At 34.9% G+C, this 22,199-nt stretch overlaps 1 protein-coding gene across 2 annotated transcripts; it reads right to left on the bottom strand.

Moving 5' to 3' along the window:
* Positions 1-490: 490 nt before the first annotated feature.
* On the bottom strand, positions 491-22,177 carry LOC135686601 (leucine--tRNA ligase, cytoplasmic). 2 transcript variants are annotated; one of them, XM_089108762.1, is made up of 31 exons: positions 22,018-22,177; positions 20,884-20,991; positions 19,855-19,874; positions 18,431-18,518; positions 16,923-17,003; positions 16,119-16,211; positions 15,763-15,857; positions 15,293-15,368; positions 14,644-14,756; positions 14,214-14,277; positions 13,815-13,882; positions 13,537-13,633; positions 12,671-12,890; positions 11,933-12,202; positions 11,497-11,576; positions 10,903-10,988; positions 10,387-10,452; positions 9,851-9,933; positions 9,355-9,493; positions 9,092-9,181; positions 8,734-8,862; positions 8,271-8,322; positions 7,585-7,648; positions 6,324-6,436; positions 5,704-5,774; positions 4,741-4,903; positions 3,831-3,899; positions 2,743-2,889; positions 2,109-2,327; positions 1,339-1,443; positions 491-646 (listed from the first exon to the last, which is right to left on the bottom strand). In XM_089108762.1, exons 1-31 carry the CDS (start codon positions 22,126-22,128, stop codon positions 548-550), a joined length of 3,279 nt encoding a protein of 1,092 aa, XP_088964888.1. In that variant the 5' UTR covers positions 22,129-22,177; the 3' UTR covers positions 491-547. The 2 variants fall into 2 exon arrangements, with proteins under 2 accessions (XP_088964888.1, XP_088964887.1); XM_089108761.1 differs by lacking the exons at positions 18,431-18,518; positions 19,855-19,874; positions 20,884-20,991; positions 22,018-22,177 and adding an exon at positions 18,009-18,027.
* Between the last annotated feature and the right edge of the window lie 22 nt (positions 22,178-22,199).

Raw genomic sequence — 22,199 nt, 5'->3', positions numbered from 1 at the left:
GCGTAGGGGCAATAGGGGTGGGAAAGCGGGGTGTGGGGGTGGTAAACAATTGCAAATTTTTTTTAGAAAGATTGCTCTAATAGTAATATGATAATAATGAAGGCTTGATAAAATAATACATCTCAAAAGTTTTTCACTTTCTTTTACGGTTTTGAAGGAAGAATGTTTCAGTAGGTATGTGGAAGATCAGAAGAAACGAAACCAGAGCTTTCAGCTTGATTACAAATACATTTTCTGGTTATTTAGAGTACTTTATGGAGCGAACAAAAACTCCAAAAAATTGAATTCTTCCAATTAGGAAATGTAACATTTGCGGATAGCAAATCCTTTTTCTTGGGTCAACAGAGCTTTCTAAGTGCACGCATGATTAAATTTTTAGAATGACAATATTTGCTTTCTAAAACCTCAGACTTGATGTTTCTTTGGGCAAAAAGCTTGGAGCTGATAAACTGAAATATCACAAGAAAGGAGGTAATAGCAATAAAGACCATTTTCAAATTTTGAAATTCTCAATTTGTTGACTATAATTTACCACTACTACATCAATCTATTTTGCTTTGAAAACTGAAAATGGTTTACCAGGCGCACATTCTTCAGCAATTTTTTCATCGGCATCTGTTGAAGGCTTGATATCTAAGCTGTCAAGCTGTAAAGAAAAAACAAGAAGTATCGTTATAAGTCATGAAAAGGAGAGACAGAAAAAATGAGGAATACAGAGGGGAAAAGGGAGGTTTTGAAAAGAGGAAATGGAGGCGTTTAATAAGAGAAAGGGAGAATTTACCAAAAAGAATGAGCGAGGGTAGACATATTTTAAAAAAGAAACACAAGGATTTAAATGGAAATTGGGTGAAAGAGAAGCGAGAGGAGGAGAAAGAAAAAGAGAGTTTTAAAGATAGAGATTTGAAGAATAAAGGAAGGCAAAAGGAAGAAAAAATAACAATTAAAAAATAGAGACCAGCACAAAAATTGGCTCTTCAATATCCTTGAAAAGCAAACAATTGAAAAAACGTAGTGGATGCTTGCATTGACTCGAAGTACCCTTTATTTTCTAGTTGATCTCTGGAATACTATGACACAAAGTACGACCTGAGTTGCACATTATCAATATATAAAAATTCTACTTCAGGCCAATTTGAAGAAACACGTGTGCACGTGTTAAGTAGGCCTAGTACCACGATACTTTAAACAACGTCTTGTATTACTGAGCTATTCTAAATTTTGTGAAAATAAAAGAAGGCGTTCAAGCAATACTGCTAAAAAAGGTAAAATCACAAAGAAATAAAATAGGATGGAGATATAATCGGATATATTGCCTTATTTAATTTAAACCATACTCACTTCTATAGATTTTAATAAATATGGTAGATTCTCCATCAGCACAGATGTCTCATCAAAATCAACTGATAGGTTCATTGCTGAGGCTCCAACATTCTCTACGTTTTTCTACAAAGTTGAAAAGAAACAATTATAATAAGAGATATGCTACAAAAGCTATCGGAACAGCGTGAAGTCTTTCTCTGAAACTTGACAGCAAAACACGAAGTGTAACAATTCTGCTGCTTTCGAGGTGCCTTACACTTTATGCCTTGTGACAGAAACCTGAAAAGTGTTTTAATCTTTCCTTCAGATAATATCCTTAGGCCCTGAAACCTTTTCTCGGAGAAACAATTAAAAAAAGATAGGGTTTTGGTATGGTGAAATTGTTTCTTTTATTTTCATTGACCCATTCTGACCGTATGGCCACCTTGTCTTCTGCGCTCCGCTTAACGAATGATAAGACAATGTTACGTGAAAAAGCAACACCACAGTTTTTAGGGGTCTGATTTTAACTGACAGACTTTAGAAAAAGAATGTGTAGTCAGAGGGATCTATATTGGCTGCTCACCAAAGAAATTGCTCGAAATATGTCTCTTTGCAAAGGCCTAAAGTTTAGTGTTTAAGCATTGCCAAATCGTATGTATTTTTAAAGATTGCTTTATCCAGTACTCCATTAGAAGAAAACTTTGGAAAATGACAAGCAATGTAAATAACTTGAACACGTAGAAAGCATGCAATTTGAATTGAGTCATGGGGCAATAAGTGACGTCATGGTCAATATGAAATGTTACCTTCACATGTTGAACAAACGGCATAAGCTTCTTCATGTGTTTCTTTACAGAGTCATCTCCTTTCAAGACATTCATGATTTGCTTGTTATCCGGGAACTGCTCATTGTTGTCATCGTAGAGTTTCTTTAAGGTTACTAGAGCTGTGTGCTGCCATGGAGGATACTGCTTGGCAATGTAAATTACTCCGTGGTTTGGCTTCTGTATTGGCTCCTTTGCCTTCTAAAGAAGTGAAACGTGGATCGTTGGTGTGTTTAAAGTCACACAAAACTGGTTATATCATTCTCTAGTATAGTTTGACCCGTCTAGAAAGCGTTTGAATAAAAGCCAAGCCTAAAGGGGACTTTTTATGCAGTAGGTTAACGGGTTTAAGCAATGAAATGATGGCAAAATACATTAATGAAATAGGAATTCAAAACCTTTGGTACGCAGATATTTCGAATTGTCATCATTATTGTGTTTTTGTATCGTTGTGAAAAACAGTTATAACGAACAATGTGCTTAGAGGGGGGGGGGGGGGGGAGGAAGAAAAAGATATGACCGGCAAACCCATGACAAAATCTGGCTTTAAGAATACTAAAAAAGCTTTAAGTTTTTTCGCCTGAAGTAATACAGTATACAAGAATTGGTGGCTTACCCCCTTTCCCTTGTTTTGTGCCATCAACATGTTTTTGAGTCTCAGTCTAAATTCTCGTGCACAATCCATCAGATATTGAGAAGACTTTAAGAATTGTTCGTTCACTTCACCAGCAACTGGCCAAGACGCCCTCATGATACTCGTCTCCTGGAAGAAATTGGATCTCTAGTTGTGAAAAATGATATTAAAGACAATATTAGTGATTGATTTATACTATAACCATAATTCTTGCCATTACCTCTTGAAAGAAACACAATACAGTGTTGTTTTTATCTCTCTGGACTATCCAACTCATGACACCGAAAACTGCACCATTCGCCCCCATTTTAGTTTAAAGTGCAGCGTGCAAAGTTTAGGGTACTTTTCAAGTATTTTTGCATGGATTGTGGAAGAGTAGTGATAAGAACGAAATTTCCATCGCCATTTGCATAAAACCCGACTCTCTTCAGCATAAAACGCTCAAAATGAAAAATGGTTCTCGAAAACATTAGTTTTAGAATTATCAATTAAGATTGCCTGTTGACAATTGACAATAAGCTACATACGATGAAAAATTACAGAATAGTAACAAACATCATGTTATTTAGCCCTAAACAAAGACGCAGGTTGCGTCGCCTGTGGAAATTCAGGGCTCGCGAACTTTCTTCTGTTTTCATAACAATGTCTGCATCCTCGAACGACACTTTTGCAAAACTAGCAACTTTATATATGACTAAAATTTCCCTGCAATTGTATTCACTGTTATAATAATCAATTTCATAGAAACAGCAGGCAACCATCGAATTCTGAAGCTGCTACATATGAAAAAAGATTGCATGTTATCCCATGTTACAAAGCTGTTCTCAGAAATTCTGCAAAACCTTCTGGGTGATTATTTCACTGTTTAATAGCAAAATACATTGCTTTGTTGAATTTAATATCTCGGTAAACAGAACTTAAAATGATTTTACTTGAGTATTGCTAGATTTTCTTTTTTCAGTGCAAGGAGAACCTTTTAATTGGCACATCAGTGCATTTTCAAAATAGATTATAAACCTGCATGACATATTAACAGTTGATCTGCAAAAATGAACACAAAGGCCAATTACCTTCACTAAAAGTTTCCACAAATGCTCACAGATATGAGGACATATTGGAGAGAGTAGCACAGCTTGAACCTTTAGGTAAAATGTTGAAAAATAATAAAGTTGAAATCAAAGAAACTACTAACAACTGGAAATAGATAAATTGTCAAAGCAGACAAAAGTGAAGATTTTAAGAACTAAATTCTTGCTTCTTTTTATGCTTTTGTTAAGCATAGACGCAGAATTTTGATTTCTCTCGGTATTGCTCACGGCTCGAAAATAAAATGATGCTATGAAAAGGTCGTTTGCAATTGACAATTAAATGCATAAGAGAGATAATTTTCGTAGACGAATGCTAGAAGCACATTTATGATTTGCCATGTATCGATGGAGAAGATAAACTGCCATCTTTTTTTTTTTTCGAAAACTTGTTTTGCAACAAAATGCTACTGGATTAGTCCCTCTAGAAAATCTGAAAAACAGGTATGAAGACGGCAATCTTCTTTTCGTTCATTTATGAGCCACGCCCCCCCCCCTTTGTGTAAGGCCTCTTAGGAGTTAATTAAAGCCTCTTGATAATCCGAAATCGACCATCGATCAACAACAAAAAGCCTCCGATTCACCTCTGTTTATTCTAGGTACTCTGAATGGACTTGTTCGAGCTTCGTACTTCACATCAAAGTATCACATCAAGTACTAAATTAATAGCTCCATATGTAATCGAAATATAAATTATTCATTTTCTACCATTCGTCGTGCTTAAAAGCCAGATCAAAATATAAACATCCCATACCCTAATACAAAAATAGCCTGAAAAATACGATCAAAGACATTATCTTTCTTTTAAAAATACATATTTCCCATCGAACCTCATCAATAGTGATGTATGAATGACTACGTACAACACTTTAAGCCAAACAAACTTTTGCCTCACCTCAATATACCTAAATACCAAGTCTCTATGCATCCCATTCATGCACAGCTCTCTGTACTTATCCCTGGCAGCTTGAAGCTCGAAGAAGCCAGTTTTGAGGGCCTCGCGATAATGCATTTTCTCGTAGTTCTTCTCCGTTTGTTTTATTGCGAGGTTTATTTCGCTGTGAAGAGCAATCAAGACATAGATCAGACATAGAGCTTTAAGAACACAACAAAACTTTGTTGGCACATTTTTCTTATGACTTAACATATGAATTTGTAGAAAGGGCATAGTAATTCAAGCAACAAAATGCAAGTATTAAAAGTGTGCTTTTCATCAAGAAAGGGATAAAGTTGTTTATTTTTCAGATCGAAGTACTGGATTTTGCACTACATAATAGTCTTTGTCTGGAAGATAAAATACATTTTATAATCCTTCAGCCACATAATTTTCGAGCAAATATTGAAAAGAAATTTTCCGACACTCAATAGAACTGTTTTCGCTAAACTTCAAAAGCGAGATTACTTTTGAAAAAAACGGGAATTTTCATTAAAAAGTTTTTGGCACCGTCTTATCAACACTGACTTGAAGCCATACTAAAGAAATGTGAACACAGTTTGCTGTCTTGCAGAAAAACTTCCAAATTTGTTTTCTTACGTTTGATTTAACGACGAGTAACAGAAACTATTGTTGTCACTCAAGAACTCCATTGGTAATATTTTCAATAGGCAAGCGGCACTGATTGGAACAAACTTCATAGTTATGTGCTCACGTTTCTGATTTGCTTATTCGATCTTCAACTAGGTATATATATTTTCTAGATTAGAGTTTTCGATCAATGTTTTGACGTTTTAGCCTCTAAAGGGTGTCAGAAAAAGGGCTAAGTACATCATAGAATATCACAACTAACATAAAGTTAGACACTAATTAGAAACTCAACTTTATGCGAAAAGTTTATATCAATTATATTAGTCCTTGTACCTTTCAAAGACACGGTCGTTGAATGAATCAAATTCACCCGATCGAAGCGAATCCTTCCCAGCTATCATTTCCTTTGGCAGAAAGAAAAGAAGAATTAACACGCGTAGAGATAAAGATACTAAGCATGTCTTAAAAATCTCATATGTGTTAAAACACAAAAATCTGACAAATCCCCTACAACACTTCACCAAGCCGCACTTTTGTTGCACTGATTGGCACATTTTTATAACCAACATGGCATCTTCTATAGCAGAATCTACTAGTATCAAACATGCCTAGTCAAAACATATTTTGAGTATGTTGAACAAATGCCAAATCTTCTTTATGTGTCTCTTTACAGATTCCTAAAAATCTTTTACACGTCGTCTGGATCGCCATTTTGAAATGAAACTAATGCTTTTCGTCTTGGTCCTCATACTTAAGTAGCAGAGCCCTTGTACCGAACGTTGGTAGGAAGAGAATACTGCATGTTGTTGGAAGGTTTCTAAAACATCATTTTTCGAAAAGAAATTTTGGAACAAGGTAATTTATCTCCTTTAAAAAATTCAATTCTTAGGTCAATTGTATTGCCCTGATACAGGGCAGATCTATACACCATCAAAAAACACGATTCTGCATACCTTGACCCACTCGAGGAGCGTGAAAAGACGCAGGATTCCCGCGTCAGCCATCTTCTCTACAAAATTCGCATCTTCAATGCCATCACCAGCATCGGCTAAGGCAAGACGCATTCCTGCGACCAAAAATCATGACAATTACTGATTTTACGCAGTATGAATATCATTCGAATTTGACGAAACTTTTGTGTAATTCAAAAATACATTCACAACGAAGATAATATCATTTCACTCAAAAAGTACTTATAAAAAAGGTGAAAAATTAGTAATTAACTGCTCAACAATTTTCCCTGTTAAAAAATTAAAGCTAAGCAAAACTATGATAAGCTACATAACAACTAGAAGACTTATAACCTTCAACATGTTACCAAAAGCTTATTCGTCAGGACTTAGGTCGTTTAGTTCGGCCCGAATCTCAGTCCCACGATATGAAATGCAAAATAGTTTATATGGAGCATTGAAAGAAGTATTAGTTGCCTTTCTGCAGCCCTGTTGTGTACCCTCTGCCATTGATTCAAATTAATCACACAACAAAAAACTCCAAACAGAGTAACAGGAACCAAGATGTGGCTCTACAATTCTCCTATATATACCATTAAAACACCGAATCTTTTTACGGATGTGTTTTTGAAATCCCTCGATACTTTTTTATACGACTTATGTGAGCTCATTTTAGGATTTATCTCCAAACATTTAGGCTGGACATAATCTTCCATATTATTTGTGTTCGTATTGTAGATTTAATGACGATACAAAGTCTGAAAACTAATACGGGACTGGACCGCAAGAATATTTCCGGGTAAAGCTTTTCAATCTTACAAACCTTGCCGAAATTTGTTTGAATAAAGTTAAAAATAGGCCTATAACTCTTTAAATCATTTTCTACAATATTCAGAAGGCAGTGATCGGCACCCTCCCTTTAACACGTAAATTCGCAAAACCTGTATGAATAATTAGAAATGAAAAAAAATCATCTAAAGAGCATCCACCATGAAATGTGCCAGTACATTTTGCAATTAGTAAAGTACGCCAGTCAGTATAATTCCCGAATCTTGAGGGCAAATTTTTGAAATGTTCAAGATTCGATGGCAGATCCGCCGAACACATGTGGACGGGAGTTGAACACGCAAAGAAAAATTTAAAAATTGCTTCAAAGATTTACCAAAACTCTGGTTCCAATTCAATGAGATTACGTGATAACGATCCACCTCATAGCAAGGAAACCTTTTCTAACTAATGAATTGGAAAAACAAATATATGTTACCGTCTGCAGAGAACTTCTCAACTGCTTGGGAAAGAGTGAGGAAATTTCCAGTAGATTTTGACATCTAAAGAAGTAGAAAAGGAATTCCAATAGAATAACCTATACATTCAGTTTGCATAAAATTTTGCAATTTTGTATAGATATACCAAAATTATTAAATTATAAAACATCTGCAAAATGCGTTCGCTACCAATTGTCATGCTTTAAGGTTACGGTAAACGTTTTGAACACGAAAATTGGTTTTTCCTTCCTAAAGGCCAAACGGCTCAAGGAATCTGGATAAACTATATATCATTCGATGCACAAGATTATGGCGTATCTAGCCAGATAAAAATTATTGGCAAATAATGTTAAATGTTATTTTGTTTCAAATGTTTCAAATTTGGTATCATTGTGTGCCTTGAAAGTTCGGCTGGTTGAATGTGAAAAAATCGAAAAAATGATGTTTTCATCCAGAAAACGTTTACCGTAACCTTAAGACAAGTTTGAATCATTCAACCTCTATATATATTTCTTACTCTTCTGATATTGGTGCACTTTAGAGGTATACTACGACAAATCATGCTGTTTTTACAATCATTCGCCCGCTAGCTGTTGAACTAAGCGACGAGTGACAGCCAAAAAGATTATGGTGCTTTTCTTGCAATTTTGGCTGACGTCAAGGTAAGATCATTTTTCTACGCTACCTTTTCAGAGTTGAGCAGTAAATGTCCATTTGCCCTGATACCTTTAGGCCACCTAAAATTGAAAACTTGAGCATTTAGTGCATAAAAAACGATGGCTTATAACCAAACAAGCTATTGTTTACATCAAATCTTGTCAAGAAGTTCTCAATAATCTGACACCTTCAGCTCAAGACGAATGTTAAATAAATCTGGAATTGAAAGAAAGTCACGACAAGAACATACATTTGTATCCCGTCGTACCCCGGATGACTCGGACTTTCACTAGTTCATGTCAAGAACCGTACGCCGGGTAAGTCGGGAGTTCGCTATGTCGGGCCATTCCCTTACCAGCCCCAACATACCCCCCCCCCCCAATAAAGGTCCGAGCTTACGCGGTTCAACTTTATATCTTTTACATGTGCAATTTTCATCCAATTTTGAAAAGCGCTGTCATGGTCAAATAAATTGTTTTTCAAAAACAAACCTGTTTGCTTCATTTGGCCATACAGCAATATGATTGTAGAGGAAATAAGTCAAATGGTTCGGAATCAAATCCTTGCCGGAAACACGCAAGTCCACAGGGTACCAATGATTGAATTCACGCTTCAGTTTCCTATAAAAGAGGAGCAAAGTTAGTGTCAGAGATTCTCTACATAAAAATACCAACTATCCATCTCTATATTCAGGGAGAAAGAGGTGGTAGATATTTGACCATATACGGATGCTACCCAGAATGCGTTTGAGTGTTTCTCAACAGCCATTTCCAGAATGATATGTGAGAAATAGCGTAAATAAAGCACAAAGAATCCTCAAATATGACCATTTTTTCAAGAAGATATTACCTTAAAGAATCAATATTGATGTCCGTGGCTGGTTCCGGGGCATCGCTGAGGAAGATGAAGTCCCAGACTGCTTCTGTCAGTTGCTCGGGCCTTTGAGGACAGAAAAGGAAACAACAATGTTTAAGGGCCTTTGAAAAGATCATAGCATCATACTCCGCTTACAATTCATTACACTACCGTCATAGTATGAGTAGGGAAAATTTGAAACTAACACGATGAAATGGTCAAGTAAAAGTCAAACTGTTGCTCTCATAAAATCATACCGAATGTTTGCTGGTCCCGGCTTCGATCCATCAACAACGCCACCCTGGAGGAGGTGTGCAACTGTGTAATATGCCATGTAAATTGTAGAATCTGATAAGGACTCGATCAAATACTGCTCATCCCAAGGCACACGCGAACCTAGATATAAACAACAGGCAAGGTTGCATTAAGTGCTGGATACACTTCAGTATATTTATAATTTCTTGCATCTAAACCAACCCATATACCTTGCAGGTAGATAAAATGAGGTATTGGATGTTGCCATTACAACAACTTAGGGTTCAGAAAAGAAAACTCTGGGTTTCATCCTTTGAAGTTTCTCATTGAATTTCAGTGGCTTTTTCTGAATGCTTGAAAAAAGTTTCACTCCTTCATGGGTCATTTCGAACGGTCTTGACATTAATGACCTTGACTATAAACCTGGATATTTTTTCAAACAGATTAATCAGAAATCACCTAGTCTTTACAACAGATGAAAACGTATTACGAACTTACCTAACCCATAAGATCTACAGCAGGCATGCTCTTGTAACCAGTCGAGGGTGCCAACAAAGTTGTGCCTTGCTTCATCACAGAAACTGTACATGAATAAGAAAGTTTGCAACACGATAAATAAGAAGATCATGACTATTAAATAAAATTATACTATAATCAGTAACGTAGTTATATATTATATAGAAATGAAAATATCTCTAATTATCAGCCCAGTATCTAGAGAGACAATTTGATTCAAGAACATCAAATTATCCTGGCATAAGACAAAAAGCAAAATGGTACTGAAAATAAGGGGAACCATCAAATAAAAATTATGTGTGAGAAGGAAGAACCGCAGGATAGGCTGTCCGCCAGATTCTGTGAATCTTGCAATGAGTTTAATATAAATACGAGGATAAAATTCAGAAACAAAGCAAAACGGCGACGAGAATCCAATTTTGTGAGATAAATTTTCCAAAATAAATTAAATTAAACGAATACTAATATTTCACCCGGCATACAGGGCTTAATCAGAGTAAAATGAAAATTAAACTTACGTTTCAACATTTTTCAGCAAGTCCTTTGCCTGGTTCTTCCACGTTTCCTCTCCATAGTCTAGATACCTATAATAACACAAAAGGTTGTCTTACAATGAAACTAATAAGCAAAACACATAATGCCAATATTCAAGTTATAATCTTTTGACTGCCGGCAGAAAATGGAAAAGTCACATGTGTTAATTTGTTCATAAATTTCAACAAATCTTTCGATTTCTTACAGGCAATGAATATTCATTGTCTAAAAGAGTAGCGGTGTATAAAGATTAAGAGCGAAGATAAAATTATTTATGGCCATAAGCCTAATGCGAAAAGAGAGGGGTGAGATTCCCAATTTCTTTTTAAGAATACAATGTTTGCAGTTCCCTGAAAAAATTTCTATTAACGTTCCCTAAACTTTCGTTAACTCTTAGGACAACCTTGATCATTCCTTCATCATGCAGCATCTGGTCCTTTTTTAACATGAACTTTCACGGAAAATCTAATACAAAAGTATGACTGCAGATAACATCATACCATTGGTCGCAGAGAGCTACAACACATTCGTCACCCGATCTGGACATGACTTTCTTTTCCGGCTCCATATACATGAAGGCAGATCCCTTTGAGAAAAAAATTTCAGTTTTATAACTAAATTCAACTTATTTTTTAATACAATTAAATCTAAAATAACTTTTAAATTAATAATTTTGCATCACAAGTGATCGATGAAAGCTTAACACGCCCGGAAAGGAAAAATCAAAATAGTTACATCTTAAAAACAAATATACAGGGTATAAAGGATGTTTACCTGTGTGAAAAGTTATGTTGATTATCGATTTGAACAAAGCTTTCTTAGGCACAGTCCGCTCTAGCACCCAGGTAACTCCTTAATCTTAATAATATCACAAGTTTTATGGCGTAGTTTGACGTTACCAGCTAAACAATACATAATTTAGGAGGCATTTGTACGCTCACAGTCAATACGACATAAAGACTTACTATAGAAATTTAGGAACACCGCAACCCCCCGAGAACAAACAACAACCAAAACAAGTAAATTAAAGGTAGCTAGTATTTCCCCCGGCGTACGGGGCTTCATTAGAAAGAAAGTAGAGCATATAGAGTTACCTCATCTAAAATTTTCTTCTGGACATTCTTCTTTACGTCTTGCACTTTCATCCCACTGAATTCTCCAATCATCATTACACCTATTGCGAAGAAAATTAGTATGTGAATGCAGTAAAGGATCGGTACACAGGTTGTCTTAGAGAAAACAGATTAAGTTCAGAGGGGTTTTTTAATGTTCAGACGTACATATAGATAGCTTCAGTCGCTGACACTGATAAAGACTATATGTTAATAATTTTAAACGAGCACTGCACTGATCAAAAGGATATGGCAACATTTTAACAAATTTCTGTTTAAATCAAGCTTCCCAAATGGTTTTCTCCCTTAATTTAGAAAAATAACAATAAAAAACTCTCTATAAAAATTTTAGACAGTGAATAGTGTCTCAACTGAAACGAAATGTACACAGTGCTGCATTTACAATATTGTGAAATACCTTCATAAAAACCCTTTTTGTAGGCCAGCTCCTTCGCCTCTTGCAACTGATCCTTGTCATTTTGACTCTTAACTTTGAACTGATCACATGTTGTAACAGCGCATAGGTTTCCGAAGCCCGGGACGTCAATGATAGGTATTGGTTCGAAGGGAATCACCATCTCGTCGGCTATATTGTACTTCTTTCTAAGAGCCTCTTTGTTTTTAAGGTCCCTCAAGGCGGCATAATCATCTGGAGCGTCAGAGGGAACTGATGTCACAATTCCAGTTCCTGTAAATCAAAAAATAAAGTTATATCTAAAAAAGTTTGGTCTACTGGTAACTTTTTTTCCAGGAGAAATATTACTGCTGCCATCTTTTAAACTTTATCCTCTTGACAGGGAAACAAAAGTCAAACATGTTTTATCAGCATTCCTCGCTGTAAGTGGATAAGGCTAGTTCAGACCTTTTTGAGGTTATTTGTAGTGGTGAATACAAAGATTGTAGACGAGAAAATGTTCTTGACGTCACATTTATAAAAATAATTAAATACATCCGAGAGCAGGTGCGAAAACTGAGTTTGGCAAAGAGCCCTTTTTAAAAAACGGCGAGACACCGAGATCAGATGAAATGCACAAACTTTGTGTTTTCTTGTGACCAACGCGCATAAAATTAACAGACATACAAGCAAATCTTTTTTTTAGATGCTTAGAAAATTGATTTTATTTATGATCTAAAAATATATGATAATTTCTAATACCTTTGTCATCTTTGATGGTCAACATTGGCAAAGCGTAAATGACAGAGTTGGCAGTGAGAGGAGCCCTGAGACCGCAGCCTAAGATGTCATCACCAGTCAACTCTACTAGGACATCAATCTTTTCTTCTTCGTGTGTCATGCCTTGAAACGCCATGTTACGTGCAGCTCTCTTTGTGGAAATAATGACCTCATCTGCTTGTCGTGCTCTGAATGCAATGTACTAAAAAGAAGACAATTAAAGAGTACGGAATAAGAAAATGAGATGGTTTAACGAAACAAATCAACTCTATCAAGTTAGCTTATTGGAGATGGTCCAAATATGAGGAGTCAGCAATATGAGGAAAAACAGTACAAAAATACTGGAAACTCATACTCAAATTGGAATAAACGTCGCTTTTAGAATAACATTACACCCTGGGTGGGATTATTACCAAATCACACAGTCTCCTGATATCTCAATTTATAGAACTTGATACTTTCAGTAGAACCATTTATCTGCAGTATTATATGTTGTAACAGGAATATCCTCTTGGCAATGACTGCCTCGCATTCATGTAATACTGTTCTGTGAACGAGATCCCACAAAAATGGGGGATACATTATTCTGCTTTCAAAACAACAACAAAAAACACTTAGCACATTTGATGCTATGATGAAGTTGGTGATTCCAATCAAATATAAGTGAAACTGACAAGAGGTTGGTATTAAATACGAAACCTTTCTTGAAAAATATCTATTTGTAATCTCCTATCGTAAAACATGATTATTTAACAAAGACATTTGTTCTTGATTGGTAAATTTCATTGGTAGAATCTAGCCACAGCGTATTTGATTAAAGGAATATCGAAAACGTGTTGAATACTCACATTCATATCAGGACGAACCCAACAGTTTGTTTGGCCATACATGGTCTCAGGCCTCAAAGTCGCAGCAACAAGGAAAATCTTCTTCCCAGCCAGAGGACTACAAGACACAAGTTATTTAGAAATATTTAATTAAATTTCTGACAAGCTAAAATAGCCAAAATATGAATAGACTCGAAAACATCAAATCTTTTAAATTTTTATACAAAAAATTTTAAATTTAAACCAAACTATCTGAATATATGAATCAAACTCAACGGTTAAAAATAAACGATACTCACCTAAGTTTTCCCTTGTACGGCTCCAAAACTTGCATTTTAATCAAAGTGTATTCTTGGGGCCCAACACCCTGAAAACAGAAAAAAATCTTTCATATAGAATATTTATATATATAACCAAAACTTTGAAGGCTGCATAAAATCTTACTGCAAGCACATAGAACCTTGGCAGTCTCTGACACAAATTAGCTAATTGATTTGACTAAACAAGAAATCTGAAAGAAATCGGCCGTAAGGTCAACTAAACAAAACATCATTGGAGTCTTGCTTTAAAATCAAACTTTAATAAGACTGTTCCAGTATTTTATTGGGAACGGCACGTTTTTTCAAGAAAGTAGCAACTGATTTCAAGTTAAGACGAAGTTGCATTTAACTGAATTGAGTCAGGTAAATCTGCAATACCTCTCCGGATTGTCTGTCATGATCCATACAAGGCTGGCCATCCTTTGGTGAGTAGACCGTATATCTAGAAATGTAAATTCTTTTAAAATCCTCAACTGTTTAAAAAACCGTTCACGTAATACTACGGAAGATTAAAAAGACTCGCAGTTTGAGCTGCTACAACCAACGAGAGCCGGAAATGCAACAAAAATAAAGAACATAGGAATTTAGGGCAATATCCGTTCTCATTTTGTCCGCTATAAAGCACAAGAATACACAGGGCATTGAAAATAAAATAAAGATGCTGAATGAGCCTGTAAAAACAAAAATTCTATGCCAAACTAAACAGGAAAAGCTGAATCTTTAAATTTCCTTTCATAATTTTTCAATACAAAATTAATGAAAGGGGAAGAAAAAGTTTTTTTTAAGATATGGATGAAACAGGGCTTACCTCTTTCCAAACTTCACTTTGCCCCCCTCTCTCAGTTTAAGGAAATGCCACCTTGCAAAAGAATCGTAATATGGGTTGGCATCTGTCGTTATGAATGATCGTCTCCAATCAACCTGGAAAAATGACAGCAATAACACAATAAACTTAATGACCCAAAAAATACTTTTTTAATTTCAACATTTTTCTCCAGCACCTTTTCCCACTATATTTAAAAAAATTGGAATGTGACAAAGGTAATATATTTGAAATTATCCATTGGAGACGGATTTCTTAGAATCACGTTTGTGATCACTTTAGCAATATTAAAAGATAGAAGATTACGGGGAGGGTGCAAATTTTCGAAGTAAAGTTGGCAGCGTCTTTACTACCCAATGACGATACACTCTTGGCTTAGATTTGGCAAAATTTTTACCATATATGCGGTTTTATTTTCTAAAAAGTATCAGCAGGGAGGCTTGTGCATATTGTAATTAACAGAAATTTTCTCAGCGACAAGTCAAAGGTAGAAACTAACACAGCAAAAATCTTAGAATACAAATAACCATCATATCAAAAAATTTTAATCACATCAAAAGACCAGCTGACTATTTCTTGATACAATATTCTTGATAAAATATCTACTATTTACTTCATATAAAATTTAACTAACCTTCAGGCCCATCTTTTTCAAATCCGAGTGGGCCTTTGGTGGGAAATACTCCAGCCAGTAATCTGTAGCAGCAAATCTGGAGCAAAGAAACAAATATCACATTTCTATAATATCGATTGTAATTTTCAAATTTATAATATGTAATTTACAGACTGCTGTAACATCAGTCAACAAAATTCAGCAACATGATTGGTTATGTAAAATTTTCATGGGCAATCCGTTTAACATTTGAGAGTTACTTGTTTGTTTACACAAAGAAATAAGGGATTGAAAAAGAGACTTCACATACTGACTGTAACGTAACAAACAATACAAAAACACTGTCAAAGTTAACTGAAACCTCTACACAGATGTAAAAGAAAGTAGATTCACTAAATTTCTGCTCATCATAAACGCCACACAGTTCCTCATTTCTAGAACTCAAACAAGGTTAACGATTCGAATGTATTTTCTCTTATCTTTATACTTACTTTTTTATTTCATCGTCGTTAAGTCCTATGTTCTTCATAATTTGCCACTGATACTTCAGTCCACCTGTTTTGGCAGCAACTTTGCTTTTCATATCCTAAATGAAATAAAATCGTTCAAATAAAGCTTTACTAAAAATTGGACGGTGATTGCGTAAAGCAAAATCATTATTCTTATAAGCTTCTACAAAAGTAAAAGAAGCAAAATCTGAAGATGGGACGAAAATTGTTCCTCGTATGTCAGAAACATGGCTTGGAATTTTCGTTCAATATTAACATTTTGCAATTAGAGTTTACACGTTGTCTATTTTACAAAAACAACAATAACAAATCGGACAATAAAAGTAAAGAAGAAATACCTTAGCAGCTTCAAGGTCAACCTGATTGGCTTGTGGGAATACAGGAGGAAAACCAAACTGTTCCATTTCTCTTTTCAATTTGTCTGCACAAGCCTACAAAAATATAATTTTCATGTTTCAACACAAAAAATTGCGCAGAGCGCGCACGAAGAGGCCAGGGCCTTTTTTAAAATACTAACTAGGGGGGCAATTGCCCCTGCAGTCCCAATAAATTTATATTGTTTTAAACAATAAGCTATTGTCCTTCTCCAAAAATAAACAAAGGTTTGCCCCCGCAGCTTATTTCTCTTGGAATTAGGCTATTTAATAGGCTATAGAAGAGGAGAACTATAACGTCGAATGAATATTTTGGCCAATAAAATGTTTCAGTTTCAGTTAATGCCTACAAAATAAAGTAATTTCCCCTAAAACTCAGTCCATTTTATTTCTAGGCTTAAAACCTTCGACAAATGTTAAAATCAATTACTTAATCAAATTGCAAAACTGAGATTTTGATAAACTCAATGCTAAAGCTTTTCTCACCACCCTGGTTGTTTTGCAATACATTGGGCTATGTCATGTTTTAAATCTGGCTTCATTCCATTCTTATTAGGTTTATTCAAGTCTTTTTAAATCAAAAGTGGCCTTCTACAACTAGAATCACAGATATGTGCCAGGAAATTTGCTGCATTCTAGAGCAAAACTACTCTCAACTTAATCGACTTGTTTTGGAAAGACTCAGCTGGTCTCCAGTTCCATATGTGCTATATACACATAAATGGATATCGGAACTTGTGAAAGAGTCTTTCAAACAACTTCTCTTACCTTAATAGGCATCCCAGTACAGTGAAATCCAAATGGAAACAAGCATTGCTTCCCTCTCAATCTTTGATAACCAACTGCAAACTGTAAGAAATCATTAGTCAATTCTTGTTAAGTGACAACCTGATAAAAACATTAAAATTAAAACATAAACACAACTGATCCAATACACTTAAAGGCACTGCGCCGATCCGACCCTCTCAATGATCACCTGGTTTATTCTTAGTGTTGTAAACTAAAAACTTAAAGGGTATTTACTACAATTAAAACTTGTACATTCTTTTTGAAAACAAAAACTTTTTGGTTCTTTTTTTGTTCGTTTTGGAGAGGTTCAAATTGCAGAGCACGTTCCATGATATTTTGAAGCCCTTATCCACACTACTTTGTTTTAATATGGAAACAAGTGAATCCATTTTGGTCTTTTTACATTAGTTTGTTGCGTAAACAGATTGATAAGACTAGGCTCAAAAAGTGATAAAGAAGAAAACAGATCACAAAGGACAGTTTGAATACAACATTGTGTTATAATACAGCTTTGATTGGGCTTATTTGAGCGTTAATGGCATATTTAGGGTGATGCTCATTCAAGAATGGGGTGAGGCATATTTTGGGTTTGGGGCTGATTTTAGGATTATGGGCCTATTTGATGGAGGGGCTTAATCTGAGAAATGGAGGCTGAACCCTAAAACTTTAGGTCAATGCATAACTGATCTGAGGCACAAAAGTTGAACTCTCAAACCTTAGGTTAATGCATAACAGATAAAGTTTGGCAAATGACAAAATTGTAAAAAATTAACTTTTAAAATTTCCTTTGTATTATTGTTAGTAAATAATTAATTATTCAAATAATTCAATTTAATATCTTATATGAGTGTAAACAAAACAAAACACTCATTAATTATTAAAAACAATCTTTCTTGAACTTAATTGGAGAGCCATTATCTGGATGGTAAAGAAAAGGAACTACCTTAGACAATTTGCAAAATCATCCGTTATGCATTAACCTATTTCAACTTCCATGCCAAGAAAAAATACAAGGTTGGCAGAAGATAAAGAACTTTTCAAACAGAATGCGTCTGAATAACTTACTTCACACTGATTTCAAGAAAAAACATGATGTGTACATAGAAAGGAAAAGAAAAACAAATAAGTCAAGATAAACAACACAAGAAACCTAATTTTCAGTATGTTTTGTTATAATGACATCAGGCACCTGTAATTTATATATTTTAAAAAGTATCTAAATTTCAAATCACTTGCTAAAAACTACAACGAAAAAGTCAGATAATTTCAACAAACCCTGCATTCAGAAAAACAACTTCATAAAAACAAAACCAATTTAGATAGGTGGGACACTGTATAAGAATGTTTTTGTGAAATATTTTTCCCTTGTTGTCAAATAAAGTTGTATTTAATGCAAGACAGGTTGTGGTTTTAGTAAAAATCAAAAGTTGAGCAGATCTACTTCTGAAGCTGTTACAATTTGAGTCTTTGTAGTATGAAAGATATACTGGTACCTTTGAGAGAGAAAATGTGTGTCCTAAATGAAGTCGTCCATTCATGTATGGGTATGGGAATGTCACTAAGTACTTTTCCCTTCTAAAAAAATAAAAAAAAATGGTTAAAGGCAATCGACAAATACTTAAGGGGCTAAATCCATTTTTCAATCAATAATTGAATGTGATTCCAATCAGTGAATGTGATTCCACTCACATGCTTATTGCAGAGCTGATGCTAATGGAGGGGGGGCATAGCACTACACATCGCCCTGGGTCCGGTAAGCATGTGCAGTGTTTCCTGTGAAGCAGTTCTTTGAATATCTGCAGGAACTTTCTTTTCGTGCTTTGGATGATGGTGTGGACTTACTTGAAAACAGGGGTTTATACAAGGGTTGGAAGCCTATGCATAGGTGATTGTGGATCACTCGTATTGTGTTCATGGTTTTGTAAAAGATGAGAAGGATCATTTGGATCATCAATTCGATGGATCATCTGTTTACTTTGTTTACTGTTGCTGAAAATCAAAATAACATCCGGTCTTTAGCAAATTTTATATAATTTCTTCATAACCCTTTTAACTATTTTGTAAGCTAGTTTCTGAGAAGTCAACTTTTTATAGATCTCCTCGTTAAGTAGTAGCTCAACCAAAAATTGTGGTTCTCCAGCCTTTATATATTTTAACCATCTTTCACTTAGTGGCCTACCAAAAAACCTACATGGGTGTGGAAAACCTGAAGACAAACTGAATATCAGCCAAATGAACCCATAATCTAGCCACAATGTTTTTAGAAAAGACCCTCTTATAACAAGATTTGAAGATCAAACAGTCACCTCAAGTATGATTCTAACAAGTCAGATAAACATTGTGAAAGAAACAAAGATTTAAAAGCAGTTTTTTTTACAAATAAAAGACTTAATGATAGAAAAATATCTAATCTAAAATCAATTTTGTTGATATAATTCACATGTTATTGGAAACAAACTTCAAGGAGCTGTAACAAAAGGAATTTGTGACCAGAAACAGAAACTAAAGCAAAATATTGCTTTGATCCTGTATCCTTTTCAATGGAATAAGAATGTCAGATTAATTAACAATGTATAAATATATACACCAAAATTTGCACCAGGTTTTGTGCATTCTTACCCCTGGGTCACTAGCTAACATAAAGTTTTAAAATTGAATCAGTATGGGAAAATCAATCAAAAGCATATTTTCTTTTGGCATCTTTTATGACATAAACAAGCTTTTAAATGATCATTTTCCCTGTGAAAATAATTTTTGTTTGCCGTTTAGATATGCTCATTTCCTTAAAAAAAATGTAAACATTTCTTGAAGAAAATTGCCACTCTGAATAAAAATAAATTACCTAGAACTTTTCTCATAGGAATGCTATTTAAGCTGAAAATACAATAAATAAAATAGTAAAATAACTTACTGTGCAACTTTGTTCCCATCCTATTTAAAAGAAAAATATAAAAAACTAAATTATTTAGAGTCCAAACAATGATAATAAAAAAAATCAGAAATATTCGACACAATCTATACAATATTCCACATGTGAAAACAATGCTTTTCTGGCATAAAATTAACAACATAATTGATTACCACTTGTATTCAGATTTTCAAAATTATTACCTGCCACTAAAAGCATAGAGAAAAAAGCTAATCTTTACACAACCCTATCTGCAGAATATAGCAGCTCTTCACAAGATCTTGCGTGTGCACAGTCATCTAATCCATGTTTAAACCAGTGGCGGACACTTGGGGGGAGGGCGAGGGGATTGGCAACCACCCCCAATACTTTAAAGGACAATGGTCTTTTGCTCTAAAACAATGGGAAAAGTGATGTCATCCTCTTTAAAACAATAGGCTTGCCCCCCCCCCAATATTTGACCAAGTGTCTGCCCCTGGTTTAAACCTTCCCAGTTCATTGGAAAAACCAGCTAACAACTTAAGGACAGATTCAGTGAGCAACAACATGGCATTATCAACAAAAATGAAAACAAGATTGGCATTGTAGAACACTTCAGTGGCCACAATATACAATCAATAACCTGGCTACCACACTGCATTTTCAACCAAATGATAAACATGAGATTATTTCACAAGTCAAAGATCAGGCTTGGCCAACGTTTCTTGACATTTTTGCCATTTTCATTCCAGCACTACCATTCACAAGCTCTCACATGACCTGTCACCTCTTCCTTGCCTACCATTGCCTGTCTCCTCTCCACTGTGATCCATTCACATTTAGACATTTTCATCTCCTTGACTAGCATATTTGCTTTTGCTCTGATGAAGCCTTATTCCAAGGTGAATAGTCAACTATAGATGTTAATTTTGACCCCCCCCCCCTCCCCACAATTGCTTATTATAAAAATTTTAATTTTGAGGAGGCATCTGCCATACTCGACAGGGAGGTTTACCAACAAAGTTAGAAAGTAAACAAAGGAAATATGTTCACCTGAGGAGCATCTTCTTCAAATATCCTTTCTGTGTCCCACTGCTTTTGAACAGCTGCTTCAATTTCAAGAAGTGTGTTTAATTTAACTTGGCTTTTCCTTTCCAATTCCTTTGAAAAATATAAAATACATAATGTAAAAAACCCATACATACCAGCAGAAACTTAACCAAACCTTAATCAAAATATGCCCTAAAAATATTTATTTGTCATGTATTTCTCACAAAAGAGCACCCCTTAAGAAAATTTCTTTCTGCTTAAATGCCCAAAGCCTTTAACCAAATACCTAAAATTATCTGCAAGAAATCAACTGGTTTGCTCTTAAATCTAATTTGTTGGTGGCTCAGAGTAAAAGCGTAAAGGAAGAGATCATTTGTAGAGATTCTTCAATGCTTCAGATTCTCATTTTTTGAAGTCTTATCACAAAGAAGCCTCAGCAACAACACTGACATTATTTTTTTTCATTTCATTTCATTTTACTCAGGGGACGGTCCCCCTTCAGAATATGTTGCGACTTTCAAGAAGCTGTATCATGGAATAAAACTCAAAAAGCAACAAATTCAAATCATAAAACTCAATTGCCTTTTAAGAGAGAATGCCTGCTTGTCAAGCTGAGTGCATTATTTCTGACAAGGTTAAAAAAGTATTATGGAGTGATCAAAATTGGGGATTTGAAGACAATTGTTTCAGTTCAAGTCTAAACAACATAAATTTTAGCTTTCGAAATCATTCCGAATAGTTTCAATCAGCTGAGTTATATCTTAGGTTGAGAACAGATGATGGTTAAATCATCAGCATGCATACACGACATAATTGTGAAAAGGAGCTCATAAATAAATAGCGCAAGCCTTATTCATGACATTAATAAGAACTTAAAGCAAAAGGGCCAAGGCATGAGCCTTGTGGAACTCCGAAATTCAGGAAACTTACTTGTTGTGGTTGAAATCTTACATAAAAAGCAAGTGGCTTCATCAATAAAAAGCAAAAAAAGCTTTGAGAAAAACCAGATAGATAGGTATTTTAACAGAAAAATACAAGACAATATTTGGACAGTTAAAATTGAGATTGATTTTCGAGTCAATTCATTCAGTTCCTGTCCTGAATTTCTCTTTATAATACACATACTGTAACACTTACCGTCATCGTTGAGAATCTAGTTTTGGGCCTAGCCAATACTCTTTCTAAATGGAAAGGTGAAGTCCTGACAAAGTACGATAGCCCCCTTATGTATTGCCACAGTATTTTCATTCAGTTTGCATGATGCAAGATGGCGAAAAGGGCAGTGGAGAGACACCACATGACTAAATTGCCTCGTTTTC

This window comes from Rhopilema esculentum, chromosome 6 (assembly GCF_057945365.1).
Source record: "Rhopilema esculentum isolate cy_ngs chromosome 6, ASM5794536v1, whole genome shotgun sequence".
Lineage (NCBI taxonomy): Eukaryota > Metazoa > Cnidaria > Scyphozoa > Rhizostomeae > Rhizostomatidae > Rhopilema > Rhopilema esculentum.
This window is presented reverse-complemented; position numbering and strand designations above follow the sequence as displayed.

Bases quoted from the DNA above. Each gene is read 5' to 3' on its own strand.
- LOC135686601 (XM_089108762.1), bottom strand. From the start codon at position 22,128: ATGAAAATACTGTGGCAATACATAAGGGGGCTATCGTACTTTGTCAGG. The intron at 11,577-11,932 runs GTATTTCACAAT...TCTTCGCAATAG, and splicing joins CAAAAAGGGTTTTTATGAAG to GTGTAATGATGATTGGAGAA. The intron at 5,775-6,323 runs GTATGCAGAATC...TTTCTGCCAAAG, and splicing joins CGCTCCTCGAGTGGGTCAAG to GAAATGATAGCTGGGAAGGA.